Here is a 24,827-nt window from a genome sequence, read left to right as displayed (position 1 = left end):
CCACGAGTGCTGTCTCCTCTAGGGGGTCTGTGTATGCTGAGCGGTCCAGACTGCATCCACCCTCATGGTCTGGCTGAGCCCAGGGAGCGGAAGATTTGGGGTCCCCCAGATTTGTGCTCCCAAGAATGGCCATAAGGAGGATGGACGGGCCTAGGGCCAGCCTGAGAACCAGGCCTGAAGGCCCCTTAATGGAAAGAGGTGCTGGGGGCCCCCAGGAGCACGTTCATGTGTGTATCAGTCAAAAGACACATTCTGGTTCCAGAATCAAGGGGCCGTGATGCTATGGCCATAGGTGCGTGAGAGACTTGCCCCCTTCACCTCCCTGGGGCCCACGGCAGCCCCACCTCACAGACGGGGCGATGGAGACCCGGAGAGGTGAAGTCACACAGGCGGGGGGCAGACTCCCCGCGGAGCGGGGCAGGGAGGGGCCTGGCGGTTTCCATGTGCGGTGGGAGAGCCCCCAGCACAGTGGTGGGAGTCAGGCAGCCAGAGGGAGGGGGCAGCCCAGGCTGGTAGGGAGAGGTGGTCACCCAGGCAGGTGTGGGAGGGGAGGGGAGGGAGGGGAGCCAGGAACTGAGCCCTCCCCGACCTGCTGGGGGTGAGGGGGGAGGCAGAAGGGCCCGGGGCCGGGAGGGCGTCCAGCCAGGAGGGGCTGCCGCCAAGGAGGCTGCAGAGATGCTGGTGGTGAGGAGAGGGTGAATCCCCGGGGTGTGGGGGCCCCCCGGGTGCAGAGCGCCTGGGCCCAGGCAGGGCCTGCCGGAACACGGGTTACCCTGTCCTTGGCTCCCCTCCCAAGGGCGGACCCTCCCAGGTCTGTCGGGCCATCTCGGAGCAGGCGGGGGTGAAGGACAGGCGGGGCGCGCCCACGGCTCAAGCACCCCTGTCCTCAAGTCCAGCCGCCAGAGGCTGTATGTCCAGGACCAGGCCGAGGGCTGGGGCTCTGCGGAGGGTGAGTGGGGGCGGGAGACAGGCCTGCGGTGGGGCTGTCCCTGACCTTGCGGGACCTTGGAGTTCCAGCCTGGGGATGAGGGCTTCCTGGGCCTGGCCCGCTCAGCCACACACCAGCTGTGTGGCCTTGGGCCGGGGACTCCCCAAGCGTTGTGCAAGGGCATCGGGCCTGGGAGGGGAGGCTGCGCTTTAGGCAGCACTTGGGGCACTCGGGGGCGGTGGGTGGGGTGGTTGCCTTCTCTAAAGGGTGCCAAGCCGCCTGGTGCTCCCTCGTGGCACTCTCCTACGCGGGGCCTCCGTGTCCTCACCTGTGAAATGGACAAAGTCACGCAGTCTGCCTCTCGGGGATGTTGGAAGGACATGAAGCGGGTGGTGTGGCCGCCGGGGGGTGGGTAGCATGGGATACCCAGTGGGACGGGAAGGGCCTCTCCCCACCCACAAGACCAGAGCGAGTAAAGGGAGGCGCAGCCTGCATGTTCTCAAAAACTGCTCTGGGGGTGGGGGGTGGGGAAGCAGGAGGACATTGCTGGCCCACGGGGGGCCCTGACCGTCCTGTGACAGCCAGCTTCAGGCTGGGCCCCCAGCTGTTGCCCTGCTGACGACTGCCCCGTGGGCTGCCCACTGCTGTGACGTGACCTGAGGCCAAGGAGCTGCATCACCAGGGCCAGCGGGGCCCAGAGTGAGCCAAAGAGGGAATGGAAACACCTATCACTCCCGAATCCAGCCTGGATTGTCTGTGCTCTGTTGTGTGACCTTGGGCAAGTCACTTCACCCCTCTGAACCCCATCTCTATTTGGAAGTCACCCGTCTCGTACCTTACTGAGAGGACCAGAGACTCACATCTCCAACATGGCTACTTAATAAATGTCTTCCTTTCCCCTTTGGCACCCTGTGCTGGGGGGTCTGCGCTGCCTCCCAGCTCTGGGACCCCCCTTCTCCGTCAGCTGCTCAGCAAACAGGCCTCTAGTCTCTGATATTCGTGAGGCCAGCAGACTTCTGGTTGGGAGTTTCACTCCATGAGGATGGTTGAGGCTGGTCTCTTTGATGTTCTTGACATCGAGGAGGAAGGGGCTAGAACAGGCCTCTTTATGCAGATGGAGAAACTGAGGCTCAGAGACGATGTGGGTATCACTCAAGGTCACACGGCAAGTAAGCACCCTGGCCGGGATTCTCGCAAGGGCTCAGACCTGAGGTCTGCAGCGTGCTCCTGCCTCAGACCCTCCTGCAGTCACCATGACGACGGGAGGAACGCTTCCACCGGTCCCCTTTGCTGAGCACCAGGGCTGGTCCTCACCTGCATCGTGCCCTCTTGTCAGGGTGCCAGAGGTCCGGATGTGGAAACTGAGGCTGAGAGAGTGGTCAGAGCAGGATTCAAAGCCCTTCAGTCCCACTGGAGCTGGGTCTTCTCCCTGCAGCGACGCTGGCCGGGGACTTCACCCGTCGCGTTCAGACACCCCGGAGTGAGGCAGCCAGCCTCAGCCCCTCCCAGACAGAAAGACAGAGAATCCAGGCTCCTCACCTGCCCCTCGCTGTGGCTCCCCCAGAGCCTCCACCGCCCCCCTTGCTGTCCGCACCGGTCCCCCACACCTGTCCCTTCCCTCTCCGTGGACCCCCACAGCTCGTGTCTTCTGCGGTGGGGGAACAACAAGGGAAGAAGTTTGCTCAAGGTCGCATGGTAGGAAAGCACTTTCTGGGCCGCCTGGCCTCGCCTGTCCAGGGCTGGGCCCTTCCCAAGCACAGCCTTCATGTTCTGACCAGATGTGTGGTGCAGAGTGGAGCCCGTGTCTTACTCCGCAGACTCGGAATCCCGCATGCTAAACGCTGTTGGAATTTGCCCGGATCTGCCGTCCACTCGAGTCCCACCACCATTCCACTCCCATCTGGGGGGCTCGAAGGCCCCCACCTCCAACTCCGCGGGCACATCCTCCACCCTGCGTTGGGAGGCTCCCCCTCCGCCCTCCCAGCTGCCTCCGCCAGGCACCCCAGCCTCGCCCTCCCTCCTTTTCACCCCAGGGCCCACTCTGGCCTTGCTCCCACCCCAGAGCCGGGGCAGTGGCTGTCCTCTCTGCCTGTGACCTCCTTGGCGCTCCCGCCTGGCTCCGTCAGCCCCCACCCTTCCATCATTAATCCTGTCTCTCCGGTTCCCGGCATAAGTCTGGCGTTAAGTGGGTGCACGGGAAGTGAGTGGGGGACCTCGTGTTCCCCCAGGAGGGCCCAGGACCGACACAGATCAGGGCCTTCCAGATGGTTGTTGGAGCTCCCATCCCCAGGCCTGACCCTGGACCCTGGCTCAGGCCGATAGTAGCAAATATTTACATTTGCAGAGTAAATTCCCAGGAGGGAGCTGGGCTGGGCAGGGGAGGTCTGTGGTCACTGGACCCAGCAGACCTGGGGGGAGGGTTCTGGAGGAAGAAGCCCCTGGGACAGAAAGTCAGAGGTGGAGCCCAGGGACACCCCCAACTTCTCACACCATCCCAGCTGAGGGGGGATTCAAACCCCGTGCCCTGCCCCCTTCTCCCTCCTGCTGTGTGGACAGGCAGCCTCTGCTCCCTGGGCTGCAGTGTTCTCACGAGGAGCACAGGACAGTGGGCAGTGGGGGGCGGCCGCTGCGGGGCCGCAAGGCTAGAAACTGCAGATGGCGCGGGCCCCGTGGAGGTCAAGGTGGAGTGGTGAGAGCTTTGGCGGAGCGGGCTCTAGTGGGTTCCCTGGTCTGTCCAGGAAGACTTTCTGGAGGAGGAGATATGGGAGCAGCAGCTGTGGGAATGGGGAAGCAGCGCGCGCGTGCGCGCGCGCGCGCGCGTGTGTGTGTGTATGTGTGTGTGTGCAGGGCTGGTCAGCATCTCCCAGGTGGGGGATGTGGTCCCAGGGAAGTGGTCCAGTCAGGGTCCCAGAGTAGAGCCAGGGCTTGTGGCCCTGGGACTAGCCTGGAGCTCTCTGGAGGGCAAGGTTGGGGCTGGGGAGGGGCCCTTCAGGGTGGACCACCAGGCTGGGGTGAGGGGGTTAACCCACTGGGGCCCGCTCCGGGGGTCCCGACTCAACACCAGTGGGGGGGTGTGTGTGACATTTCTGTCCTACCTTTCCAGCTCGAGGATTTTTCCCTACTGGAATTTTGTGTGGTATAGGGCCATTTGGGCTTCCCTGGTGGCTCAGTGGTAAAGAACTGGCCTGCCGATGCAGGAGACTCGGGTTTGATCCCTGGGTCAGTAAGAAGGAAATGTATTCCTTCTCCAGTATTATTCCCTGGAGAATTCCACGGATAGAGGAGCCTGGCGGGCTACAGCCCATGGGGTTGCAAAGAGTCAAACACGATGTAGCAGCTAAACAATAGCGCCATTTACAACCTGGCTCAACTCTTGAAGCATTTCTGTCCATTTATTAGAGTTTGGGGAGTTGAGGGGATCATCTTTTGTGAATCTTGACACCAGAGCCAGTATCTTCTGGTGTTTTTGACAGTTTTTGTTGTTTATGTAAACTTTCTTTTTTTTAAATTTTAGCTCTCAATTTCTTTGAGCCAATTATGTCTCCACTGCTGGTCAGGCCATGTTTTCATTAGTTTTTCTAGTTCTCTCTGACTCCTGGTGAAATGGCCCAAAGCAAGTAGATTGAAAAAGAATTTGCAACCACACGTTTATAGATTAATAACTCGAGGATACCCTAGCATGATCTTAGAACACTTATCTTCATTTTCAAGGCAACTGTGTCTGCCATCCACATTATTTTGCCTTTTGTTTGGTTGCTTTACATTTATTTTCAGCCAGCGACTCATGCATTCCTCCGTAAGAGGTTGGGTGAAGCTTCTGAGGCCCTACTGTGTGCTGGGTACTTTCCCCGGCCACACGCAAGACGAATGAGGTCCTTGCCTGGTGGGGCTCACATTCTAGCCAGGGGGTGGCGGGGGTGGGGAGCAGGAGATCAGACTGGGAGCTGGCAAGCAGATGACATTTTTGAGGTGGAAAGTGCCGTGGAGAAAAGGGAAGACGATAGCAGGCTGGTGGGGAGGGCGGGCAGGGCAGATGCTCTGCCAAACTTCTCCCCAGAGCAAACCCACACCTCCCCGGGGCTGGGGGATGGCCGCTTCTTTTGGTTGACATCCTGCAAAGAGTCAGCCAGTGGCCCTTTTACAGCTTCACCTGGGAGCAGAGAGGATGAGGAGGGCTTCATCAAGGCCGTTCTTCTCAGGAGCCAGCCTCCTTGATGGGCGCTGGGCCTCCCGCCTCTGCCGACCTGGACTTGTGCCAGGTGGCCCAGGAGAAGGGAGTCTGGGTCCCGGAGTCAGACCAACCCAGGTTCCATTCCAGGCTCCAGCCCTCAGCTGGGCGATCAGTCACTTCCGCCTCTGCCTCGTTGCCCCTCAAAGGGAGACATTCATATTTGCGCATCCATTTATTGGAGCTTGGGGGACAGAGGAGTGGTAACACCAAGCTGCCCCATGCCTCAGTTTCCCCATGTGTAAATCGGAGGGGATACTGGTGTCCACTCACAGGGCTTCGTGAGGATGGAGAGTTAAAACTGTCTATGAGAGGCACTCAGGATATGCCAGGCCCATGAAAGTGCTGAACAAGCATGATCCACCTTGTAGGATCCAGCTGGGCTATGTGAAGCTCTTAGCCCTGGGCGTGGCTCACAGTGGTATTCCCCCCTAATTCCCCACAAGTCCCCAAGCCCTGCCCCCGTTCTGGGCTGCCAACCCACTGCCCTCCATCCCAGGTGAGATTTACCCCCTGTGAGGGGGCACATTGCAGGCCCCGGGGAGGGTACATGGGGGATTCGGGCTCAGCCCGAACCAGGGCCCCATTGGTGGAACCCAGAGAGGGCCTGGCAGCCTCCCTGCTGGGGGACGGCCAGGGGGACCCGTCTGGTTTGAATTCCCGGCGCCGCTCGCTTGCTACACCAACCCGCAGCCTGGCTCTGAGCTGCCAGGCCAGTGCCTTATTTGGGTCTCATCTCCCCCCAGGCGACACTGCGTGGCCTTAAAAGGCAGGCCCGGGGGTAGTGGGGAGAAGGGGCAGTTGCCACTGCTGGCTCCAAAGCCCCTCCAGCTGCGCCCTGCTCCCCTGGCTTGGCCGGCCCAACCCTCCAGCTGTGGAGAAATCCAGGCCCCCAAAGCCAGATCAGCCCGAATGGGCTGCTCCTCACAGGGGTGGGCTCCTGGAATGGGCCCCCCCGGTCCCTCCCAGGCAGCCAGCTGCCCTCTGGTTTTCATTTAAAACCAGAGCTGGATCCACTTTGGTGTCTTCTTACCAAGTGGGGCAGGGAGAGGGTGGATGGTCACGTTGCTGTGTTTATTTACCGCCTACTGCATGCCAGGCCCCTGTGTGTGCTCCATGGGCCCTCTGCATGCATGGCCAGCCTCAGGCCTCACGCCAGCCAGGGAGGTGTATAGAGGGCCTCATGACCCCATTTTACAGATGGGAATATCGGCAGGTCCAGGGAGAACAAGTCACACAGGCCCGACAGCGGCAGGGCTGGGACCTGACCCCGAATCTCTTGGCTCAAGCTCTGAGCCCAGGCAGCTTGCTGGGCTTGTTGGAGAAGCGCCCGGCCGCCCCCTCACCCATCACCAGCCCCTTCCCAGCCCCCCCAGGCGGGCTTGCCCCAGCTCGGCCCACTTCACGCTGTGACTCTGGTAAACCGTCCCACCTCTCTGGGCCTCTGTCTTGCTCTGCACCAAGGGGAATAGGGATCCCCGCTGTGGCTACAGTAGTTGGGGGGGGACAACGAAACGTCACGGCCAGCAGGCCCTCACCCTCGCTGTCCTCAGTTGCAGGCTCCTCTGGCTTCGTGGAGCCCGAGTGGTCAGGCAGCGCCACGCGGCGGATGGCACTTCAGCGCACAGGCTTCTCAGGTGGGTCCCAGGGCAGCTGCTTGGGGTCCCCCTGGGCCAGGGGAGGCTGGAGGGGCTGGTGGTGACTGTCCTAAAAGCCAGCTGGGCCCAGCAGTGGAGGATCAGGGACAGCACCCTGCCCCCGTCCACCGCAGGCTGGAAAGAAAACTAGGGGTGGGGTGAGGAAGGGCTCCCTGAGGGGAGTCTGCCCTGGGCCCAGGCACTTGAGACCCAGGACCCCCAGGGTCTTGCAGATATGGGTCCAAGCCCCCAGTTTCCTTTTTTTCATTGAAAGAACATTTGTCTGAGCGACTGCAGGGTGCGAGGCCCCATGCCAGGAGCTTTCCATGGTCGCCTTGTATAAAGCTTCCCCCGGGACAGCCCCACCGCCGCTGAGGGTCAGAGAGGGGATGTGCCCTGCCCAGGACCCCACGGCCAGGCTTTGCGCTTGGGGAGACCCCAGGTCCCTTTGCACAGGGTGACACCTGTCCTCACACGCAGGATCGTGGTGAAGACCAGAGAGACGCGCGTGTAGTGTGCTCGGCTGCTGCCGACACTGCTGTGAATAACGTCGGGGTGTCGCTGAGGAGGCCGGGGGGCTGGATGGTGGTTCTGGGGGAAGGCTCAGAGGGTGGCATGGGGGTCCAGCCCAGTCTGGACTGTGTGGGGTCCCCAACGGCCAGCCCCGCCCGGGGGAGGGGGAAGCAGCAGGCATTTCCCTCCCCGCCCCACCCCACCCCATTTGGGATGAGGAGTCGGGTCCCTGGTCCTGCCCTGGGAGAAACAGTCTCCTTGGAGGCTCGGGAGCCAAAGGACACCCACAGGGCGTGGTCCACCCTGGACAGGCTGTGACTCCGTAGCCCCGTCCCTGCCCTGAGCTGTCTGATGGATTGGGGTCATCAGGTGTCTGTCCCCTCCCTCCATCCCGCCCCCAGGAACCTGGGAGCCCCAACCCAGCCTGCTTCTCTCCACAGGTTGTCTCAACTGCAGCAGATGGTCGGAGCTGACGGAGCGGCTGAAGGTGCTGGAGGCCAAGGTGGGTGAGCACCTTGCCTGCCAGGCAGGCACCACCCTCCTCCAGTGCCCGCCCTGGGAAGCCTGCTCATGGTCAGACAGCCTGGCTGTTCTCCCTCCAGGAGGCCCGTGAAGCTCTCCCAGCCCCAACCCCTCCCAGAGACTCCTAGACGCCCCCCAGAGCTTGTAAATGGGTCCCCTCATTGCCCCAACACCTTCATCCTTTATCCCCCACCCTCACCACAGTGCTATCTTCCCAGTTCCAAAAAGCAAAAACATGTACTGCATGTCTCAAATTATCTCAAGATAAAAAGGTTTTGACAGCTAAAAAGTAAGACGTCCTAAATTTAGAAACATGAAAAACTCAGAACCACGATCAACCTACCAGAAAACCATCGGCCTCAGTCGCCTATGCCCCCCAAAGAGAGCAACTGCCAACATGGAAGCATCTTTTCTTCCAGATTTTCTAAAGACATGTAGAGACTTTTAAGCTTCATCTGCATGTCCATCGCCTGCTCCTGGAATTTATCTTGAGATTAGATTCTAAGAGTGTTAACTATTCAGAGGGAGATTTGAAAACCCAGCAACAGAAGGGGTGGTTGCAGACTGAGCGAATATGGCTTGGTGGAAGAGTAGGCAGCCACGAACAAGGCCTACACGTGCTAACACGGAAAGGTGCCCCAGATGCATGACTGTCAAGCGGAAAACCCAAGTTTCTAAACCGCATGGGTTAGAAGCCCTGTTATGAGGTATGAACACCCCCGGAAACTCACCCTGCTCCCCAGGCTCCCTCCCAGGGAAAGCTGGCTTAAGGGGCAGCTCCGCTCAGTTCCAGGTGAGCCGCCCTCTGGGTAGGCACACACGGCCCGCCCCGATCAGTGGCTCAGCGGCACTGCTGACCTTTCAGGCCCTTCCCCCCTCACTGAGTCCAAACAATGGGTTTTTGTTTGTTTATGGTTTTTACTTTTTGGTCGCACCAAGAAGCACATGGCATCTTAGCTCCCTGACCAGGGGTGGAACCCGTACCCCCTGCAGGGGGAGCACATAGAGTGTTAACCACTGGACCCCCAGAGAAGTCTCCAAAAGTGGTTTTGTACACACCTCGGCACTTCTGTTTCATGACAGACCCTGCCGAATTTCCCTTCAAATTTTGTAAAAATCCTTCCAACCTGTGGTGTTTGAAGAGTCCAAGAGAAGTGTCATGTTATATATGCGTGTAAATGTATTTAAATATACATACTCACATGCAGGTAAACACAGGAAAAAATCGCACAGCCTCGCAAACACGGGGACAGTCTCAGAATCCAACGTGGGTGGCTGTGATAGCCTGTGATGACTTTCCTACAATGAATGTGATGAACTGTGCAGTCGGAAAACCACAGGCACTTCTGGTGAAGTTCTGGGCCCCTGTGAGCCGGGTCTCCAATCCAGGCTGGGCTCTGCTGGCCGCCTGGCCTCCCAGCCCCGCCTCCACAGGGCGAGCTGGCCTGTCCCTGGTGAGACGCTGGTACCCACCCCACCGTCCTCTTCCTCCACAGGTGGCGGTGCTGACTGTCACGGAGCAGGCAGTGCCCCCGACCCCAGCTGCCCCTGAGGACCCCGCCCCGCTCTGGGGTTCCCCAGCTGTCCAGGGCAGCCCCGGGGATGGAGGCCTCCAAGGTGAGTGGGTCAGTGGGGAGCACGCTCCTGCGTGGGAATGAGCTGGGGGGGAACGAGATTCCAGCCCGCGCTGCCGCTGGCTCCCAGCTTGACCCCTATGCGGGCCTCAGCCTTCCCAGCTCGCCATTGTGTCTCCAGGGGCCCCTGAGCGCTGGGGTCCAGGGAGGCCCGGCAGCTGGTGGAGCTGGGGCAGAAACCCTGGGTAACACTAACCCCCACCTAATCCCTCACCCCAGGACTGCCAGGAACCAGAGAAAACCAGAGGCCCCCTCTGCTCCCTCGAGATGGTAGGTGCTGGTGTGGGCGTGGCTGGACGGGGCTGAGCAAGGCCGGAGCTGTCCAGCTGTTGCCTTTTCTCCCCCCAGATCGCGTTGGTGCCCGGGGGCTTCCTGGGCCCGCTGGCCCCAAGGGAGACCCTGGCAGCCGGGGCCCGATGGGGATAAGAGGCCCACCAGGTGAGTGCCCACAGCTCTGCCCCTTCTAGCAGTGCCCCCTCGCAGGAGGGCCCGGACTGGGGCCTGCCTTCCCCACCCTGATGTAGCAGAGGTGGCCTGGGCCCCTTCCGCTCACCCATCTCCTGACTTCCCCTTCTCCAAAGGTGCCCACCATCCCACTGACGCCTGGGCCCCCTGCAACCTGCTTTTGCATTCACTTGGCCCATCCACCTGCTCTCCTGTTCCCAGCTTGAAGCCGGACACGTGGGGGTGGGTCCGACCAGACCCTGCCCTCCTGGGGTTCCCAGACGAGGGAGGCCAGAGAGGGTGGGCCTGGGCAGAGGAGGAACAGCAGTCCTTCACGGACCAGGGGTCCTTGTCGGGGCCGTGGCTGGTATGGGAGCTCCAGGGAAGGAAGCCCAGACCCTGCCTGGGTGGGGTGGGGCATGGGAAGGGCTTCCCAGTGGGAGCGACACCTTAGATGAGGCCTAGGATGACCTGAAGTGCACGCCAGGCAGCATAAAGGGAGGACCAAGAGAGGGAGCAGCTCGTGCAAAAGCCTGGAAGAGAGAGGACATTCTGGAAATCAGCGTCTGCTCAGCACCTACTGTGTACCAAGTGCCCGCTGTCCTCATGACGGCCGGGGAGTCAGTGACGGGAGCTGCCCTGCTTGTGGCGCCTGGCACCCTCTGTACCTGCTGCCCCCGGCGGCCCCCTCCCTCCCCCTTGCAGCCATCCCGAGCCTCCCTGCCTCCAGCACACCCACCAAACCCTGGTTCCATTGCAGGTCTGCAGGGCCCCCCAGGGAGCCCTGGCCAAGCAGGAGCTGTGGGCATCCCCGGAGAGAGGGGACCTCCAGGGCCCCCAGGCCCTCCTGGCCCCCCTGGGCCCCCCGCCCCTGTTGGACCACCCTACACCCGGATCTCCCAGCATGGTGAGTCGCTCGGGGTCACAGCAGGTCCAGCTGGCGGTGGGGTGAGGCTGGCGTGACCATCTGCTGGGCAGCTTCTGTATACCAGGCTTGCCCTTGGGCCACCCCTCCAATGGGCACCATTGTCACTGAGGAGGAAGACCGAGGGCCAGAGCGGAGAGATCACACAGCCAGGGCCCGAGAGGCTGGCTTCAGATCCTTGCAGCCTCCACAGCCTCTGCTGGGAACCACCGGCGTCAGGCCCTCCCACCAAGCCTCGGAGCTGGCCAGGATCCAGCCCGCAGAGCTCCGGGAAGCTCAAGGCCTGGCAGCAGGACGTCAGCCCTGAACTCCCAAGGCCACAGCCCTGCCCCAGCGCTCAGAGAGGCCTGGCCCCTCCTGCCCAGCTGGGTCCTGCCGTGCCTCCTTCTCCTTCGAAGCCTGACCGGCATGCCCGCTGCTGGGGTCGTCGTTTAGAGTGCCAGGTTCAACCCCATCCGCCTCATACCTTTGCTGCAAGACCAGCCATCATTCATTCGTTCCCCTCCCCGCCCCGAGCCTCGGTTTCCTCATCTGTACCATGGAGATTGTGACGGTGCTGGGTCCCAGGGCTCTGTGACACCCGTGCACAGAAGCTGGGCACAAAGCCGGCGTCAAAGATGGTAGCTTCCTCGACTTCCCTGGAGGGCCAGGTGGCTGACTCACTGCACTCTCACAGTACACAGGCCCAGCTCCAGTCCCTGGTCAGGGGACTAGATCCCACATGCCACAGCTAAGATTTCGCACATGGCAACAAAGACCCAGTGTAGCCAAATAATTTCTTTTTTTAACGGTAACTTTCATTATTATTCCCATCAGACCTGTGACAGTCCAGGTTCAGAGAGGCAGAATCTTGCTGGATGTCAGCAGCTAGACTGTGGCAGTTAGAACCCAGGTCTCCCTGCAGCTTGGTTCTGTGTAACCTGCGCTCCCCCCACCACCCACCTTGACGCAGGTTACGGTGGCCCCAGCCCCAGCCTACGGACTGCCCCACAGGGGGCACGGCAGTTAAAGCTGGCTTGGCAGAAGAGACAGGTTGAAACTGTCTGCCTCACACCGCCCCGTGCAGCTCCACCCTGCTTGCTCATCATCCTTTCTCCCCCAGGGGACCCGTTTCTGTCCAACACCTTCACTGAGACCAGCAGCCACTGGCCCCAGGGACCGGCTGGGCCCCCAGGGCCCCCAGGACCCATGGGTAAGTTGAGTCCAGGCCTGGGGTAAGGGGTAGGGCTGGCCATGAGGAGGGAGCTGACATGCTGTCTGATTTCAGGTCCTCCTGGACTTCCTGGTCCCATGGGGATTCCTGGGAGTCCTGGACATATGGTGAGCATTTTTCCAAGTTCTCCACTCATCTGTCCGTCCACCCCTAACCCATCCCACCCATCCACTCACCTATCCACCCACCCACTCATCCATCCACCATCCATTCCTCTATCCTTCATTCATTCACTCGAGCCACTATGGAGCACTTAATGTGCAAACTACTTTCTATGAATCTTATTCAGTCCACATGGCAAGGAACAGGTGTTGTTATCAACCAAGGACAAGAAAGGAGGTGGAGATTCTTGCCCTAGGGCTGTGGCCAGCACCTGGCAGCTTCCAGATCAAAGTGGGGACTGCCTGACTCCACCGTAGCTCTGAACACTGGCCTGTGTCAACTTCCCACTCTGAGCAGGCCGCCGGCTGTGTGGTGAAGGGTCCAGAGGCCCAGGCCAAGCTGGGGAGCCCTCCCCTGCCCCTCTGCACCTCTAGTTCCTGCCCACTCCACCCTGCCCTGGCACAAGGCTGAGGCCCTGTCTTGTTGCTCAGGGACCCCCAGGCCCCACTGGACCCAAAGGAACCTCCGGCCACCCTGGAGAGAAGGGCGAGAGAGTGAGTATTGAGGATTCTGGGGAGTCCCGGGCGCCCCGGGTCAGACCCTCTGACAGCTCACTCCATTCCTCTCCTCCCTCCTGCAGGGACTGCGGGGGGAGCCCGGCCCCCAAGGCTCCATGGGGCAGCGGGTAAGTGACGCGGCTCACCCAGCAGCACCTCTCCGGGAGCCCACAGGCCCAGACCCCTGCCTTGGCTCCATCCCCTGGGGCCGAGCCCCTGACCCTCCCGGGCTGGTCCAGCGTGAACTCCAGCTCCATTCTTCCCCCATGTCAGGGTCCCATCAGCCACCTCCATCTCCCTCGCCCTGGCTCTGTGTCTCTGGACCTCTTTCTCCGTCTGCCCGTTGTGTGTCCTTCCCTCTGACTCTCTAGTGCTCTCTTTCTCTGTCTCTCCCACTCTGGTTGTGGATTTGTCTATTTCTCCCTTTAGTTTGTCTTCCCCAGTGGCTCAGACAGTGAAGAGTCTGCCTGCAGTGCAGGAGACCCGGGTTCGATCCCTGGGTCGGGAAGATCCCCTGGAGAAGGAAATGGCAACCCACTCCAGTATTCTTGCCTGGAAAATTCCGTGGATGGGGGAGCCTGGCAGGCTATAGTCCACGGGGTCGCAAAGAGTCGGACACAACTGAGCAACTTCACTCCCTTTAGTTTGGTCAATTTATGCTTCATGTTTTGTTTTCTTTTTTAAATTTATTTATTTGGCTGTGCCCGGGCTTAGTTGCGGCAAGTGGGATCTAGTCCCCTGACCAGGGATGGAACCCAGGCCCTCTGCATTAGGAACAGTCTTAGCCCCTGGACCACCAGGGAAGTCCTTGCTTCAAGTATTTTGAAGCTTTGTTATTAGATGCATACTCAGTCAAGATTTTAATGTCTTCTTGGTCCTTTTATCTTTATGAAATGAATATCTTTCTCTCTGATAACACTTCTTGTCTTGAATTCTACTTGGTTTGATATTAAAATAGCCACTCAAGCTTTTTTTATGCTTACTGTCTGCATGGTATATGTCTTCCAGTCCTTTTACTTTCAACCTATTTGTGTCCTATTCAAAGTACATTTTTTAAAAAAGACATATACTTGTGTCTTACTCTTTGAAACAGTCTGACTATTGAGTTCATTACATTTAATGATATGTATCCCTACTGATATGCGGGAGACCTGGGTTCAATCCCTGTGTTGGGAAGATCCCCTGGAGAAGGGCATGGCAGCCCACTCCAGTATTCTTGCCTGGAGAATCCCATGGACAGAGGAGCCTGGCGGCTACAGTCCACGGGGTCACAAAGTGTCAGACTCGACCGAGCGAGTGAGCACACATCTCGTCGCTACTGATACGGTTTGGTTTAAGTCAACCATCTTGCTGCTTGTGTTCTGTTTCTCCAATCTCTCCTTGACTTCTTTTTTCCCCCTTCTTTTCCTGTCTTCTCTTGGATTGAGAATTGTTTACAACTCTGTGTTATCTCCGCTAATGATGTTTTTATTATACCTCTTTGTGTTATTCTTCTGTGGTTGCTCTAAGGATAACAAAATGTGTCCTTGACTTAGCACCATTTACTTGAATTATGATACCTTTCCATGTATAAGTAAGAACATTACAAATGTATAATTCACTCCCTTCTGTCCTTGTGCTGTGGCTGTCACGTATTACACTTCTGTATTTGTTTTAAGCCCGCGGTACACTGTCGTCATTGCTTTAAACAACCAGTTGACTTTTAAAGAAGTTTAAAAAATTAAAAAAAGAAAGTCTTCTACATCTAATGATGTGCTTGTCATCTCTGAATCTCTCCATACCTTCCTTTAGATTCAGATTTTCATACAGTATCATCTCTCTTCAGCCTAAAGAACACCCTTTAGCCTTTCTTGTAATGTGTGTCTGCTGGCAACAAATCCTCACTGCTTTTGTTTATCTAAAACTGTCTCTATTTAACCTTAATTTTTGGAAGTTATTTTCACTGGCTACGAAATGATAGGTTGGCAGTTTCCTCCCCGTTTAGTGCTGTAAAGATATTGTTCCGTGGTCTTCTGGTTTACGTAGACCGTTATAATTTCTCATGAGAAACTGGCTGTTGTTCCTACTGTTTTCCCCCAGTGCATAATATGTCTTTTTTTTTCTTTAGCATTTAAGACTTTTCTCTTTACCCTTGGTTTTTCATCAGATTGATCGTGGTGTGGTTGGGTGTGATTTTTTGTGTGTTTATTCTGCTTTGGGTTGGCTGAAATTCCTGGATCTGTAAGGTTTCTGGGTCTTGCTTTTGTTGGTTATTTTGTTTAGTGAATACAATTCTTTTTTACAGCATTTTTGAGTTCACAGCGAAATAGAGTAGAAAGTACAGAGAGTTCCCATATTCTCCCTGTCCTCACACGTGGATAGCCTCCCCCACCACCGACGTCTCACATCACAGTGGTACATTTGATGCAGTTGATGAACCCAGATTGTCATGTCGTTATCACCCAAAGTCCACAGTTTACATTAGGGTTCATTCTTGGTGTTGTACAGTCTACAGATATTGTTAGATGTATCGTGATGTGTGTACACCATCATAGTATCATATAGAATATTTTACTGCCCTTAAAATCCTCTATGCTTTGCCTACTTATCCCTCCCTCCCCTATAACACCTGGCAACCACTAATCTTTTAACCGTCTCATATGTTTTTGCTTTTTCTAAAATGTCATATAGCTGGAATCATGCAGTATGTAACCTTTTCAGATTGGCCTCTCACTTAGTAATATGTATTACAGGTTCTAGCTTGTCTTTTCATGGATTGATAGCTCCTTTTAATTCTTTTGGTCTGAATAATATTACATCGTATGTGCCACAGTTCATTTATCCATTCACCTACTGAAGGACATCTTGGTTGCTTCCAAGTTTTGGCAATAGTGAATAAAGCCGCTATAAACATCTAGGTGTAGGTCTTTGTGTGGATGTAAGTTTTCAGTTACTTTGGTTAAATATCAATGAATGCAACTGCTGGATCATATGATAAAAGTAAGTTTAGTTTTATGAGAAATGTTTTCTTGTAAGAAACACTGTGTATGTGTGTGTGTTGAGAATACTTGAGATAGACTCTTAGTAAATTTCAATTCATTCTGGTCATCATACTATATATTAGATCCTTAGGTTAGAATTTAGTCATCTGGGAGCTCCCTGGCAGTCCAGCAATTAGGATTCAGCACTTTCACTGCCACGTCCCAGGTTCAGTCTCTAGTTGAGGGAATGAGATCCCTCAATCCCCATGGCTCAGCCAAAAGAAAAAAAAAAAAACAACAACTTAGTCATCTTATAACTAAAAGTTTGCATCCTTTTACCAACCTTTTTCCATTCCCTCCCTCCCCCAAACCCAGTCCCTGGCAACCACCGTTCTACTGTTTCTCTGACTTCAATGTTTTTGGTTGTTTTTCGGATTCCACATATAAGTGACACCATACGGTGCTTGTCTTCCTCTGTCTGGCCTATTTTGCTTAGCATAATGCCCTCCACATTCATTCGTGTTGTCACAAATAGCAGGATTTCCCCCCGCTTTTAAAGGCTGATTAATATTCCATTGTGTGTGTGTGTAAATACCGCACATTGTATTTATCCATTCATCCATCGGTGGGTGCAGGTTCTTTCCATATCCTGGCCATCATGAAACAAACTGCAGTGAACGTACCTCTTCAAGACAGTGGTTTCCTTTTCTTTGGATGGATACCCTACTGTTAATTTCTTGAGGAACCTCCATACTGTTTTCCATAATGGTTGAAGTTTACATTTTACATTTCCAGTTTACATTTCCACTAGCAGTATTCAAAGGCTCCCCTTTTTCTGAATTCTCACCAGCATTCATTATCTCTCATCTTCTTGAAAACAGACGTCCCAGCAGGTGCCTTTTCCTGATGACTAGTGATGTCAAGCATCTTTTCACCCATTGACCACTTATATGTCTTCTTTGCAAAACTGTCTATCCATGTCCTTCGCCCATTTTTAAATCGGCTTATTTGGGGTTTTGCTATTGAGTTGTATAAGTTCCTTATATGTTTCAGATATTAACTCCTTATCGGATATGTCGTTTGCACGCATTTTCTCTGATTTCATAGGTTGCCTTTTCATTTTGTTGATGGTTTCCTTTCCTGTGCAAGAACTTTTAAAATTAGGTTGTCTTCTTCCTGTTGAATTTTTAAGAGTTCTTTGTATTTTTTGGATATACAAAGATATACCTTTATACATCTTTATCAGGTATGCCTATGTGTTCAGTCGCTTCAGTTGTGTCCAACTCTTGGCAACCCCGTGGACTGTAGCCCACCAGGCTCCTCTGTCCTTGGGGATTCTCCAGTTAAGAATACTGGAGTGGGTTGCCATGCCCTCCTCCAGGGGATCTTCCCTACCCAGGACTCAAACCTGCATCTCTTTTGTCTCCTGCACTGACAGGCGGGTTCTTTACCACTAGCGCCACCTGGGAAGCCCTTTGCAAGTATTTGCTCCGAGTCTATAACTTGTCATCTAATTACCTTGACACTCGCTTTTGCAGAATAGAAGTTTGTAGTTTTAATGAAGTCCAGCTTATCAATGATTCCTTTCATGGACTGTGTTTCTGGCATTGCATTTAAAAAGCCATCATCAAACTCAAGGTCACCTAGGTTCTCTCCTATGTTATCTTCTAGGAATTTTATAGTTTTGAATTTTACATTTAGGTCTGTGATACATTTTGAGTTGATTTTTGTTAAGAATATGAGATCTGTGTCTAGATTCATGTTTTTGCATTTTTTAACCAGTTTTTTAAAATTAATTAATTAGGCTGATCTTAATTGTGGTCCATGGGCTCTTCCATCTTTGTTGCAGCATGCAGGATCTTTAGTTGCCGCATGCAAACTCTGAGTCGCTGCATGTGAGATCTAGCTCCCTGAGCAGGGATTGAACCTGGCCCCCTGCATTGGGAGTATGGAATCTTAGCCATTGGACCACCAGGGAAGCTCCTATTTTTGTTCCATTGTGTTGCCTTTGCTCCTTTGTCCAAGTTCAGTCGACAGTATTTATGTGATTCCGTTTCTGGGCTATCTATTCTGTTCCATTGACCTGTAACTGTTCGCCAGTACCACACTGTCTTGACTACTGTACCTTTATAGTTAAGTTTTCTTTTGAGCACTGTTTTCAGTCTCTCACAAACTTTGCTAAGTAGCAGTTTTTTTCTCATGTAGTTCAGAGTATGCTAAAGTTTCTCTTGAGATTTATTCCTTGGCCCGTGTGTCATTTAGAAATCTGTTTAATCTCCAGGTACTGGGGAGTTTCTGATTGTCTTTTTCTTTTCTTTCTGGCTGTGCCGTGTTACGGGACCTTTGTTCCCCAACCAGGGATGGAACGCGCGCCTCCCGTAGTGCAAGTGTGGAGTCCTAACCACTGGACCGTCAGGGAAGTCCCTCCAGTTACCTTTTGTTAGGGATTTCCAGTTTAATTCCACTATGGTCTAAGAGCATATATTGTATGATGCTGGAAAGTGAAAGTGAAGGTCACTCATTGTGCCTGACTCTTTGCAGCCCCGTGGACTGTACGGTCCATGGAATTCTCCAGTCCAGAATACTGGAGTGGGTAGCCTTTCCCTTCTCCAGGGGATCTTCCCAACCCAGGGATCGAACCGGGGTCCCCTGCATTGCAGGCAGATTCTTTACCAACTATCAGGGAAGCCCAATGTATGATGCTCATTCTTTTTAATTTGCTGAGATATATTTTATGGGCCAGAATGTGGTTTGCCTTGGTGAATGTTCCATGTGAGCTTGAGAAGAATGAAAAACATTTCAATGAACTGGTTGATTTTTATTTTTGGTTGCGCTGGGTCTCTGTGGCTGCGTGAGCTTCTCTCTAGTTGCGGCGAGCGGGGCCGCCCTTCCCCGCAGCGCACAGGCCGCTCGCTGCAGTGGCTTCCCTCGTGGGGCACGGGCTCTGGGCGCTCGGGCTTCAGTAGCTGTGGCTGTTGGTCTCTAGAACACGCTGGTTTCAGCAGTTGTGCTGCTCCACGGTATGTGGGGTCTTCCCGGACTAGGGATTGAACCTGTGTCCCCTGCATTGGCAGGCGGATTCTCATCTACTGTACCAAAATACTTTTAACAGGAAAAATCTAAATAATATTAGATCTTAGGCCCATGCGTCCAACACAAAAAGCTTAAGAAACAGAACTGGTCAGCACCTTTGACTCTCCCCCATGCTCCCCCCCTGTCACGCTGTCCTTCCCTTAAAGATGCTTTAAGGGAGCGTGAAATCCTGGCCAGCAGACTGAGGAGCCTATGACTGGAGGTAGCATTCTCGTGATTTTTTTCCTGTTCTAGGTAGGACTTCAGGGAAGGTGTGATCTGGGAGACTAAAGGCTGAAATTCTGTTGGATTTGTGTTTCTGGACCAGGGTCTCTGATACCAGCAAGAAGGGCCTTTGCTGGGGTAGGAGTATTTATTAAGAGGCCTGGGAAGAATGTGGTTGTCCTCAGCAAACTGACCTTATAAAGAGGGCCTTCAGCTGAATTCTAGTGTTTCTCTTTGGCTTTTAGAATTTCCATTTCTCTGCTTATATTAGCCATCTGTTCTTAAATGTTGTCTATTTTTCCCATGAAAGCCCTTGGTATTAATCATAGCAGTTTTCCTTCTGTGTATTTGCGGTTTTTTTTAAGCCTATCTGATAATTCCAACATACATAGCCTATCTGACTCCAGTTATGATATTTATTCAGCCTCCTTAAAACTGTGTTTTTTGCCTTGTAGTACGTCTTGTAATTTTTTGTTGTTGTTGAAAGGTAGATATGACGTGGGCTTCCCAGGTGGCTCAGTGGTAAAGAATCCACCTGCAATGCAGGAGACGTGGTTTGATCCCTGGGTCGGGTGGATCTCCTGGAGGAGGGAAATGGCTACCCACTCCAGTATTCTTGCTTGTGAAATCCCAGGACAGAGGATCCTGGAGACCATGGGGTTGCAGAAGAGTCAGATACAACTTGTCGACTAGACAGCAACAGGAACAAGCCTCTGCAGCAAGCAGGCCTTTAGTAAGGCAGTGGTGAGGCGTCGGGAGGAAGTGCTCTGTGGTTGTATCGTTAGGGCTCAGGGTTTCGTTGAGCCTGTGCCCCTGGGCAGTGAACCTCACAAGTGCTTCTCAGTTTTATTTTGGTTTCTCCCCTTTACGTGGAACAAGATGGCCAGAGCGGGCTGGAATTAGGTATTTCCCTTCTCCCATGTCAAAGGCTAAAATTGGCTAAAGTTGGTTATTTCCTTACTCCCATGTTAATCAGGGACACATAAGACCAGCCAGTCAGGCCCTGGAAAAGTAGTTTCTCCTTTGGGCAGGCCTTGTTAAGAAGAACTGAATGCTCTGGGGTGTTTCAAGATGGTTCCTCTCCCCTCTCCCTGGGAAAAAAAAAAAAAAAAAAAAAAATACAGGAGGGGATTTTTCTCCAGGGTTCACTGTGAGGACCAGCTAGAGCTCCTGGAGGTAAAATTCATGAAAGTGTTCTGCCACCCCGCCAACTCCACCATCAGCCCCACCCAGAGACTGGGTCCCCTGGAATTTTCAGCTCTGGGACTTGTCCACACTGAGCCTCCAGCATTTTGGCAATTACTTTTAGGTTTCACCAGCCTGGCACTGGGTTCCCAGGAAGGCTCTTGCTCCACTCAGCTGCGGCCCGCCTGTCTGTCTGTCTCTGCAGCTTGGGATGGGGGTGGGGAGGTGTAGGCAGCAGCTTGCCCGGTGACCTTACATCTTTGATGGCTCAAAGAAGAACTGTTGATTTTTCAGTTTGTTCAGCTCCTTACTTATTGTGAGGACAGAATGGTGACTTCTAAGCTCTTTATATGCTGGACCAGAAACCAGAAATCTGTTTTGTTTTGATCTTCAATCACACTTGGAGAAAAAAACTGGTTGATGTGTCTTCAAATGTTTTTCCTGTTTCTGCCCTCGCTTCTTTCCTCTGGGACTCCAGTTATGCTTAAGTGAGGCTCCCGTGAGTCACTGAGGCTCTGTCAATTTTCAAAAAAAATCTTTCCTCTCTTTGTGCTTCAGTTAGAATTGTTGCATTGACCCGTTGTCAAGTTGATTCTCTCTTCTGTTATGGCCCATCTTCAGTTAATCCCAGCTAATGAATTTTTTATTTCAAATATTATTTTCATTTCTAGGATTTCCATTTGATTCTTCTTTATAATTTTCACATCCCTTCTGAAATTTGCTATCTTATCGCCCATTATATCAATTCCACTAGATTCTTTAACATATTTGTCATGGATTTTTTTTAATTTAAAAATGATTTTATTCTATTTTATCAAAAATTTTTAAACTTAATATAATTTTTAAAGGTTACTTTCCATTTATAGTTATTACAAAATATTGGCTATATTCGCTGTGTTTTACAATACATTCTTAAGCCTATTTTATACCCAATAGTTTGTGTCACAGATATTTTCAACTCCATGTCTAGTAATTCAAATATCTGGGTTGCCTATGGATCTGTTTCTACGGACTGATTTTTCTGTTGAGGATGGGTCACATTTTTCGGTTTCTTCACATGTCTAATAATTTTTTATTGCATATTGGACAATATAGATGTCATAGTGAAGAGAATCATCCTCTGACGAGTGTTGACTTTTGCTCTAGCTGAGGGCAAGCCCTCAGCTTCGTGACTTTAGGATAGGCAGTTCGCGGACCATCCAAGAATTAGAGGAGAGAGTCCCTACTGACTTTGCTTCCCTGCTGTGGCTCTTGCTTTCCAGTATCTTCCCCTCAATTTCCTCCTCCTTTGCGGTCTCAACCCCAGCCTCTGACTCCTCAGGCCAGGAAGACCAAAGCTTCCCGCTTGAGCCATTTACCAGGCAGAGGGGCCTGGGATGAGCCCTCAGAGGAAAAACCACAAAAGCATGGATGTTATCCAGTGTGGTTCCCTTCTTTCTAAGGTCAGATATCCTTCAGTTACTGGCTATTCTTTATCACTTTCCATTGCCTTCGAACAGTTGGGTTTTTTTGCATTTTTATCTTGTGTTAGTCCAAACAAGCTCCTCCCTATCTCTCTCTGTCTCAGCCTAGCTCAGCCTCTCTCTCTCTCTCCCCACAACCCCCAAGCCCTCTTTCCTTCCCTCTCTCACTGCTCCTACCTCTCTCTCTCCTCGCAGGGAGAACCTGGCCCCAAAGGAGACCCTGGTGAGAAGAGCCACTGGGTAAGCTCTAGCCCAGCGCTGACGCCCCGCTGCCCCCTGCCCTGGACACCCAGGAGATTATACGGGGGTGGGAGCAGCCCATCCAAATCCCCTTTGCAACCTGGTCTCCCGGGCAGAGCCTTGCCAGTTCTCAGCCCCTGCCCCCTCCCCAAAGCCTGCCCCTCCCCAGCGGGCAGGGCCGGCCTCATCAGCAGACCTACACTCTCTGTCTTCCGCCCTGTCTCTGTCTTCTCTCTGCGGCCTTTGCAGGCCGGGGTGACCCTGCCGCCTCCTCCTGGGCAGTTTGGGCTGACCCAGTCCAGACTGCATGCCCTGCCGCCATAGCCCTTCCCAGCAAGGGCTTTGGCTTCTGCTCCCCTGTCTGCAAAAGCAAGGGAAGCAGGAAAACAACATCCACACAGAAGAGGGGGCCAGAAGGCCTTAGGAAAGCCATGAAGCACAGGAAGGGAGGTGCAGAAACGCCGAGGTACACAGGAGCCCTTTGGTAAAAGGGATGGGACACCGGACACCACCGAACACATTGGAAACGGTGAATCACAGGAAGGGAGGCCTGGAAACCATCATGGACCCAGTGTACATGGTGAATGAAGTCAAGGGACCTAGATCCATTGTACCCAGAAGACGTACAATTAACATGAGGTCCTCAACACCATCACATCCACAGGAAACCCATGAGGAAGGGAAGGAGAGGCCTAGAAACTGCCATACGCACCAGAGAACCATGGAAAATGAAATAAGGAGATCTAGAAACCACTGTACACAAAGGAAGCCTAGAAACCCCCACATGCACAGAAGACATAGAATAAATGGGAAAGGGGACCTAGAAGCCTTCACCGTCACGAGAGGGAGTTGCAGTGAATGAATTTCAGGGCCTAGATATCACCGCCCCCCACCAGGAAACATGGAGGAAGCACCAGAAGCCCCACAATGCAGGGACCTGGAAGCCACCACTGCCATAGGAGGCATTTGGAAAACGGACATTTGGGATGGGGGCAGACAGGAGAGGCCATTGGGGCATTCTTCCGGAGGCTGGCATTGTGCCCCCTCCCTCCCCCACCCCCTCCCGGTGCAGTCTGGCTGGGACGCCCTACTTCCTGGCAGGCCCTAGTTAATGAAGACGGGGAGCACCCAGCGCCTGCCCCGCCCTCTGTGCTCCTGACTGTGGGTCAGTGATGGATACAGCCGTGGGAACCACCCCCCCATGCACGAGTCCTCCCCTGTGTCTTCCCATGACGCGTGGGGTCCTGCTACCTCTCTATCAAGCCTCTCCCAGCCCCTCACTGCCACCCTACTCGCTTCCCCACCTTCCACCCCCTAGTGGCTCCGGAGTCTCTTAAGCATACTGTCAGCATCGGCATGAGCTGGGCTGGGGGTCGGCTAGACCCAGGGGATCCCAGCCTTCCGGCCCCTTCACTGGCTTCTTCAGAGGCCTGGGGGAGGTGGGAGAGGTGGGATGAAGGCTGAATTAGGCTGGGCAGCCGCATCCCTACATGGGGGGCCCAACAGGAAGACAGATGCCTGAGCTCTCTCAGAACAGACCTCAAACTCAGAACCACCTTTGGGAGAGACTCCCACCGCCATGAGGTAGCAGGGCCCCTGCCCATCCACCTGCCTTCCCCTCACCCACCTACCTGCTTTTCTGTCCCTGCTTGCCGCCTGCCTGGGAGGGGACCTGCTGGGCTGGGGGCTGCATGAGGCTCTGGGGGCTGGGGGGCCAGCTCTGTTGGGGGCAGGTGGGGATGAAGTCTGCGTGGGGAAGGGCTACTGTTCCCACTCTCACCTGCCAGTCCGCACGTGGTGAAGCTCTTGCAGACATTGACCTGGCTGAGGCTCAGCAGTGACACCCAGTGGTCATGAGGATGCACTGCAGGCACTGGCCCACGCAGACCAAAGCCCATACCCCTTATTCAGAGAGGAAAAGCGGAGGTCCAACTCCACAGAGTGAATTGTTGGCAGAGCTGGAACTGAAGCCCAGGCTTTTCAGCTCCTAGGGCTGGGGGAGCCAGCTAACTGTCCCCAAGCACCTCCTTGGTAGTGCCAGGCCCCAGACTGGGCACTGTGGACACAGATGTGATCTGGACACAGTCCCCACCTTCAGAGTCACAGTAGGGGTGGGAGGGAACAGACCAGTAACCAGAAGGGACAGGACAGGGGGGAGCTCAGCTGTGATGGCAGGGGGCAATTCAGCATCTTCTTGGATGAGGAGACTCAGGCTGAGGCCTGGCAAAGGGCGTCCCGGCAGAGGAGAGGAAACACCATGTGCAAAGGCCCTGGGGCAAGGGCAAGCCTGGGGTGTCTGAGGAGCTGCAAATACCTGGAGCGACAGAGGGTGACAGGCAAGGAGTGAGACACAAGCCAAAGAGGCTTTTGGGACTTAAGAGGCCATATTGAGAAATGTGAAGTTTGTGCTGTAGGTGGTGGGGAGCAACTCATTGAAATGTTAAGCAGGGGAGTGATATGGTCAGATTTTTATTAGCAAAAGATCCCTCTGATTGCCATGTGGAGAATGGATGGGAAAAGGGAGCAACGTGGGAGCAGAAAGAGAGACTAGACAGGAGGCTGTCCTCGTCATCCTGGCAAGAGGCTGTGGGGGCCGGAACTGGGAGGCGGACAGTGAAGATGGACAGATGTCAGTGGAGCTGAGAGACACGTGGGTGCTAGTCTGGCTGTGGGATGAGGGGGCGAGAAGTTAAGGGAGATGTTTACAATAGAGAAAGACAGAAGACAGCCGGGAGAAGCTGACCCTCTGAGCTTTCTCTGTGGAAACCGGGAATGTCTGTGTGACAGCTAAGGGGCTGTCCAGCAGGCCTTGGACACTCAGGCCAGGCTTGGGGGCACTGGGGCATCATCGGTGCAAATAGCAGGCCACTTACCCAGAATATTTATTTTTGCATTTTCCCCCCAGATTTTTACTTTGAAAAATTTCAAATGTATAGAAAAGTTAGTTCAATGACTATCCTTATACCCTTCTTCTAGCCT

At 54.2% G+C, this 24,827-nt stretch overlaps 1 protein-coding gene across 6 annotated transcripts in view; it reads left to right on the top strand.

Moving 5' to 3' along the window:
- EMID1 (EMI domain containing 1) overlaps positions 1–24,827 on the top strand; it is a 39,218-nt gene that overhangs the window by 7,390 nt on the left and 7,001 nt on the right. For all 6 annotated transcript variants that reach the window (XM_065904642.1, XM_065904643.1, XM_065904641.1 and 3 more), the window contains exons 4-14: positions 6,710–6,793; positions 7,747–7,808; positions 9,325–9,445; positions 9,682–9,732; positions 9,811–9,900; positions 10,667–10,813; positions 11,934–12,023; positions 12,099–12,151; positions 12,638–12,700; positions 12,787–12,831; positions 21,804–21,848. In XM_065904642.1, the coding sequence (XP_065760714.1) occupies positions 6,710–6,793; positions 7,747–7,808; positions 9,325–9,445; positions 9,682–9,732; positions 9,811–9,900; positions 10,667–10,813; positions 11,934–12,023; positions 12,099–12,151; positions 12,638–12,700; positions 12,787–12,831; positions 21,804–21,848 (851 nt within the window). The remainder of the gene's footprint in view (positions 1–6,709; positions 6,794–7,746; positions 7,809–9,324; positions 9,446–9,681; positions 9,733–9,810; positions 9,901–10,666; positions 10,814–11,933; positions 12,024–12,098; positions 12,152–12,637; positions 12,701–12,786; positions 12,832–21,803; positions 21,849–24,827) is intronic.

The sequence above is a fragment of the Muntiacus reevesi genome, chromosome 13 (assembly GCF_963930625.1).
Source record: "Muntiacus reevesi chromosome 13, mMunRee1.1, whole genome shotgun sequence".
NCBI classification, from domain to species: domain Eukaryota; kingdom Metazoa; phylum Chordata; class Mammalia; order Artiodactyla; family Cervidae; genus Muntiacus; species Muntiacus reevesi.
The sequence above is the reverse complement of the archived record's forward strand: the minus strand, read 5'-3'. Positions and strand labels throughout refer to the sequence as shown.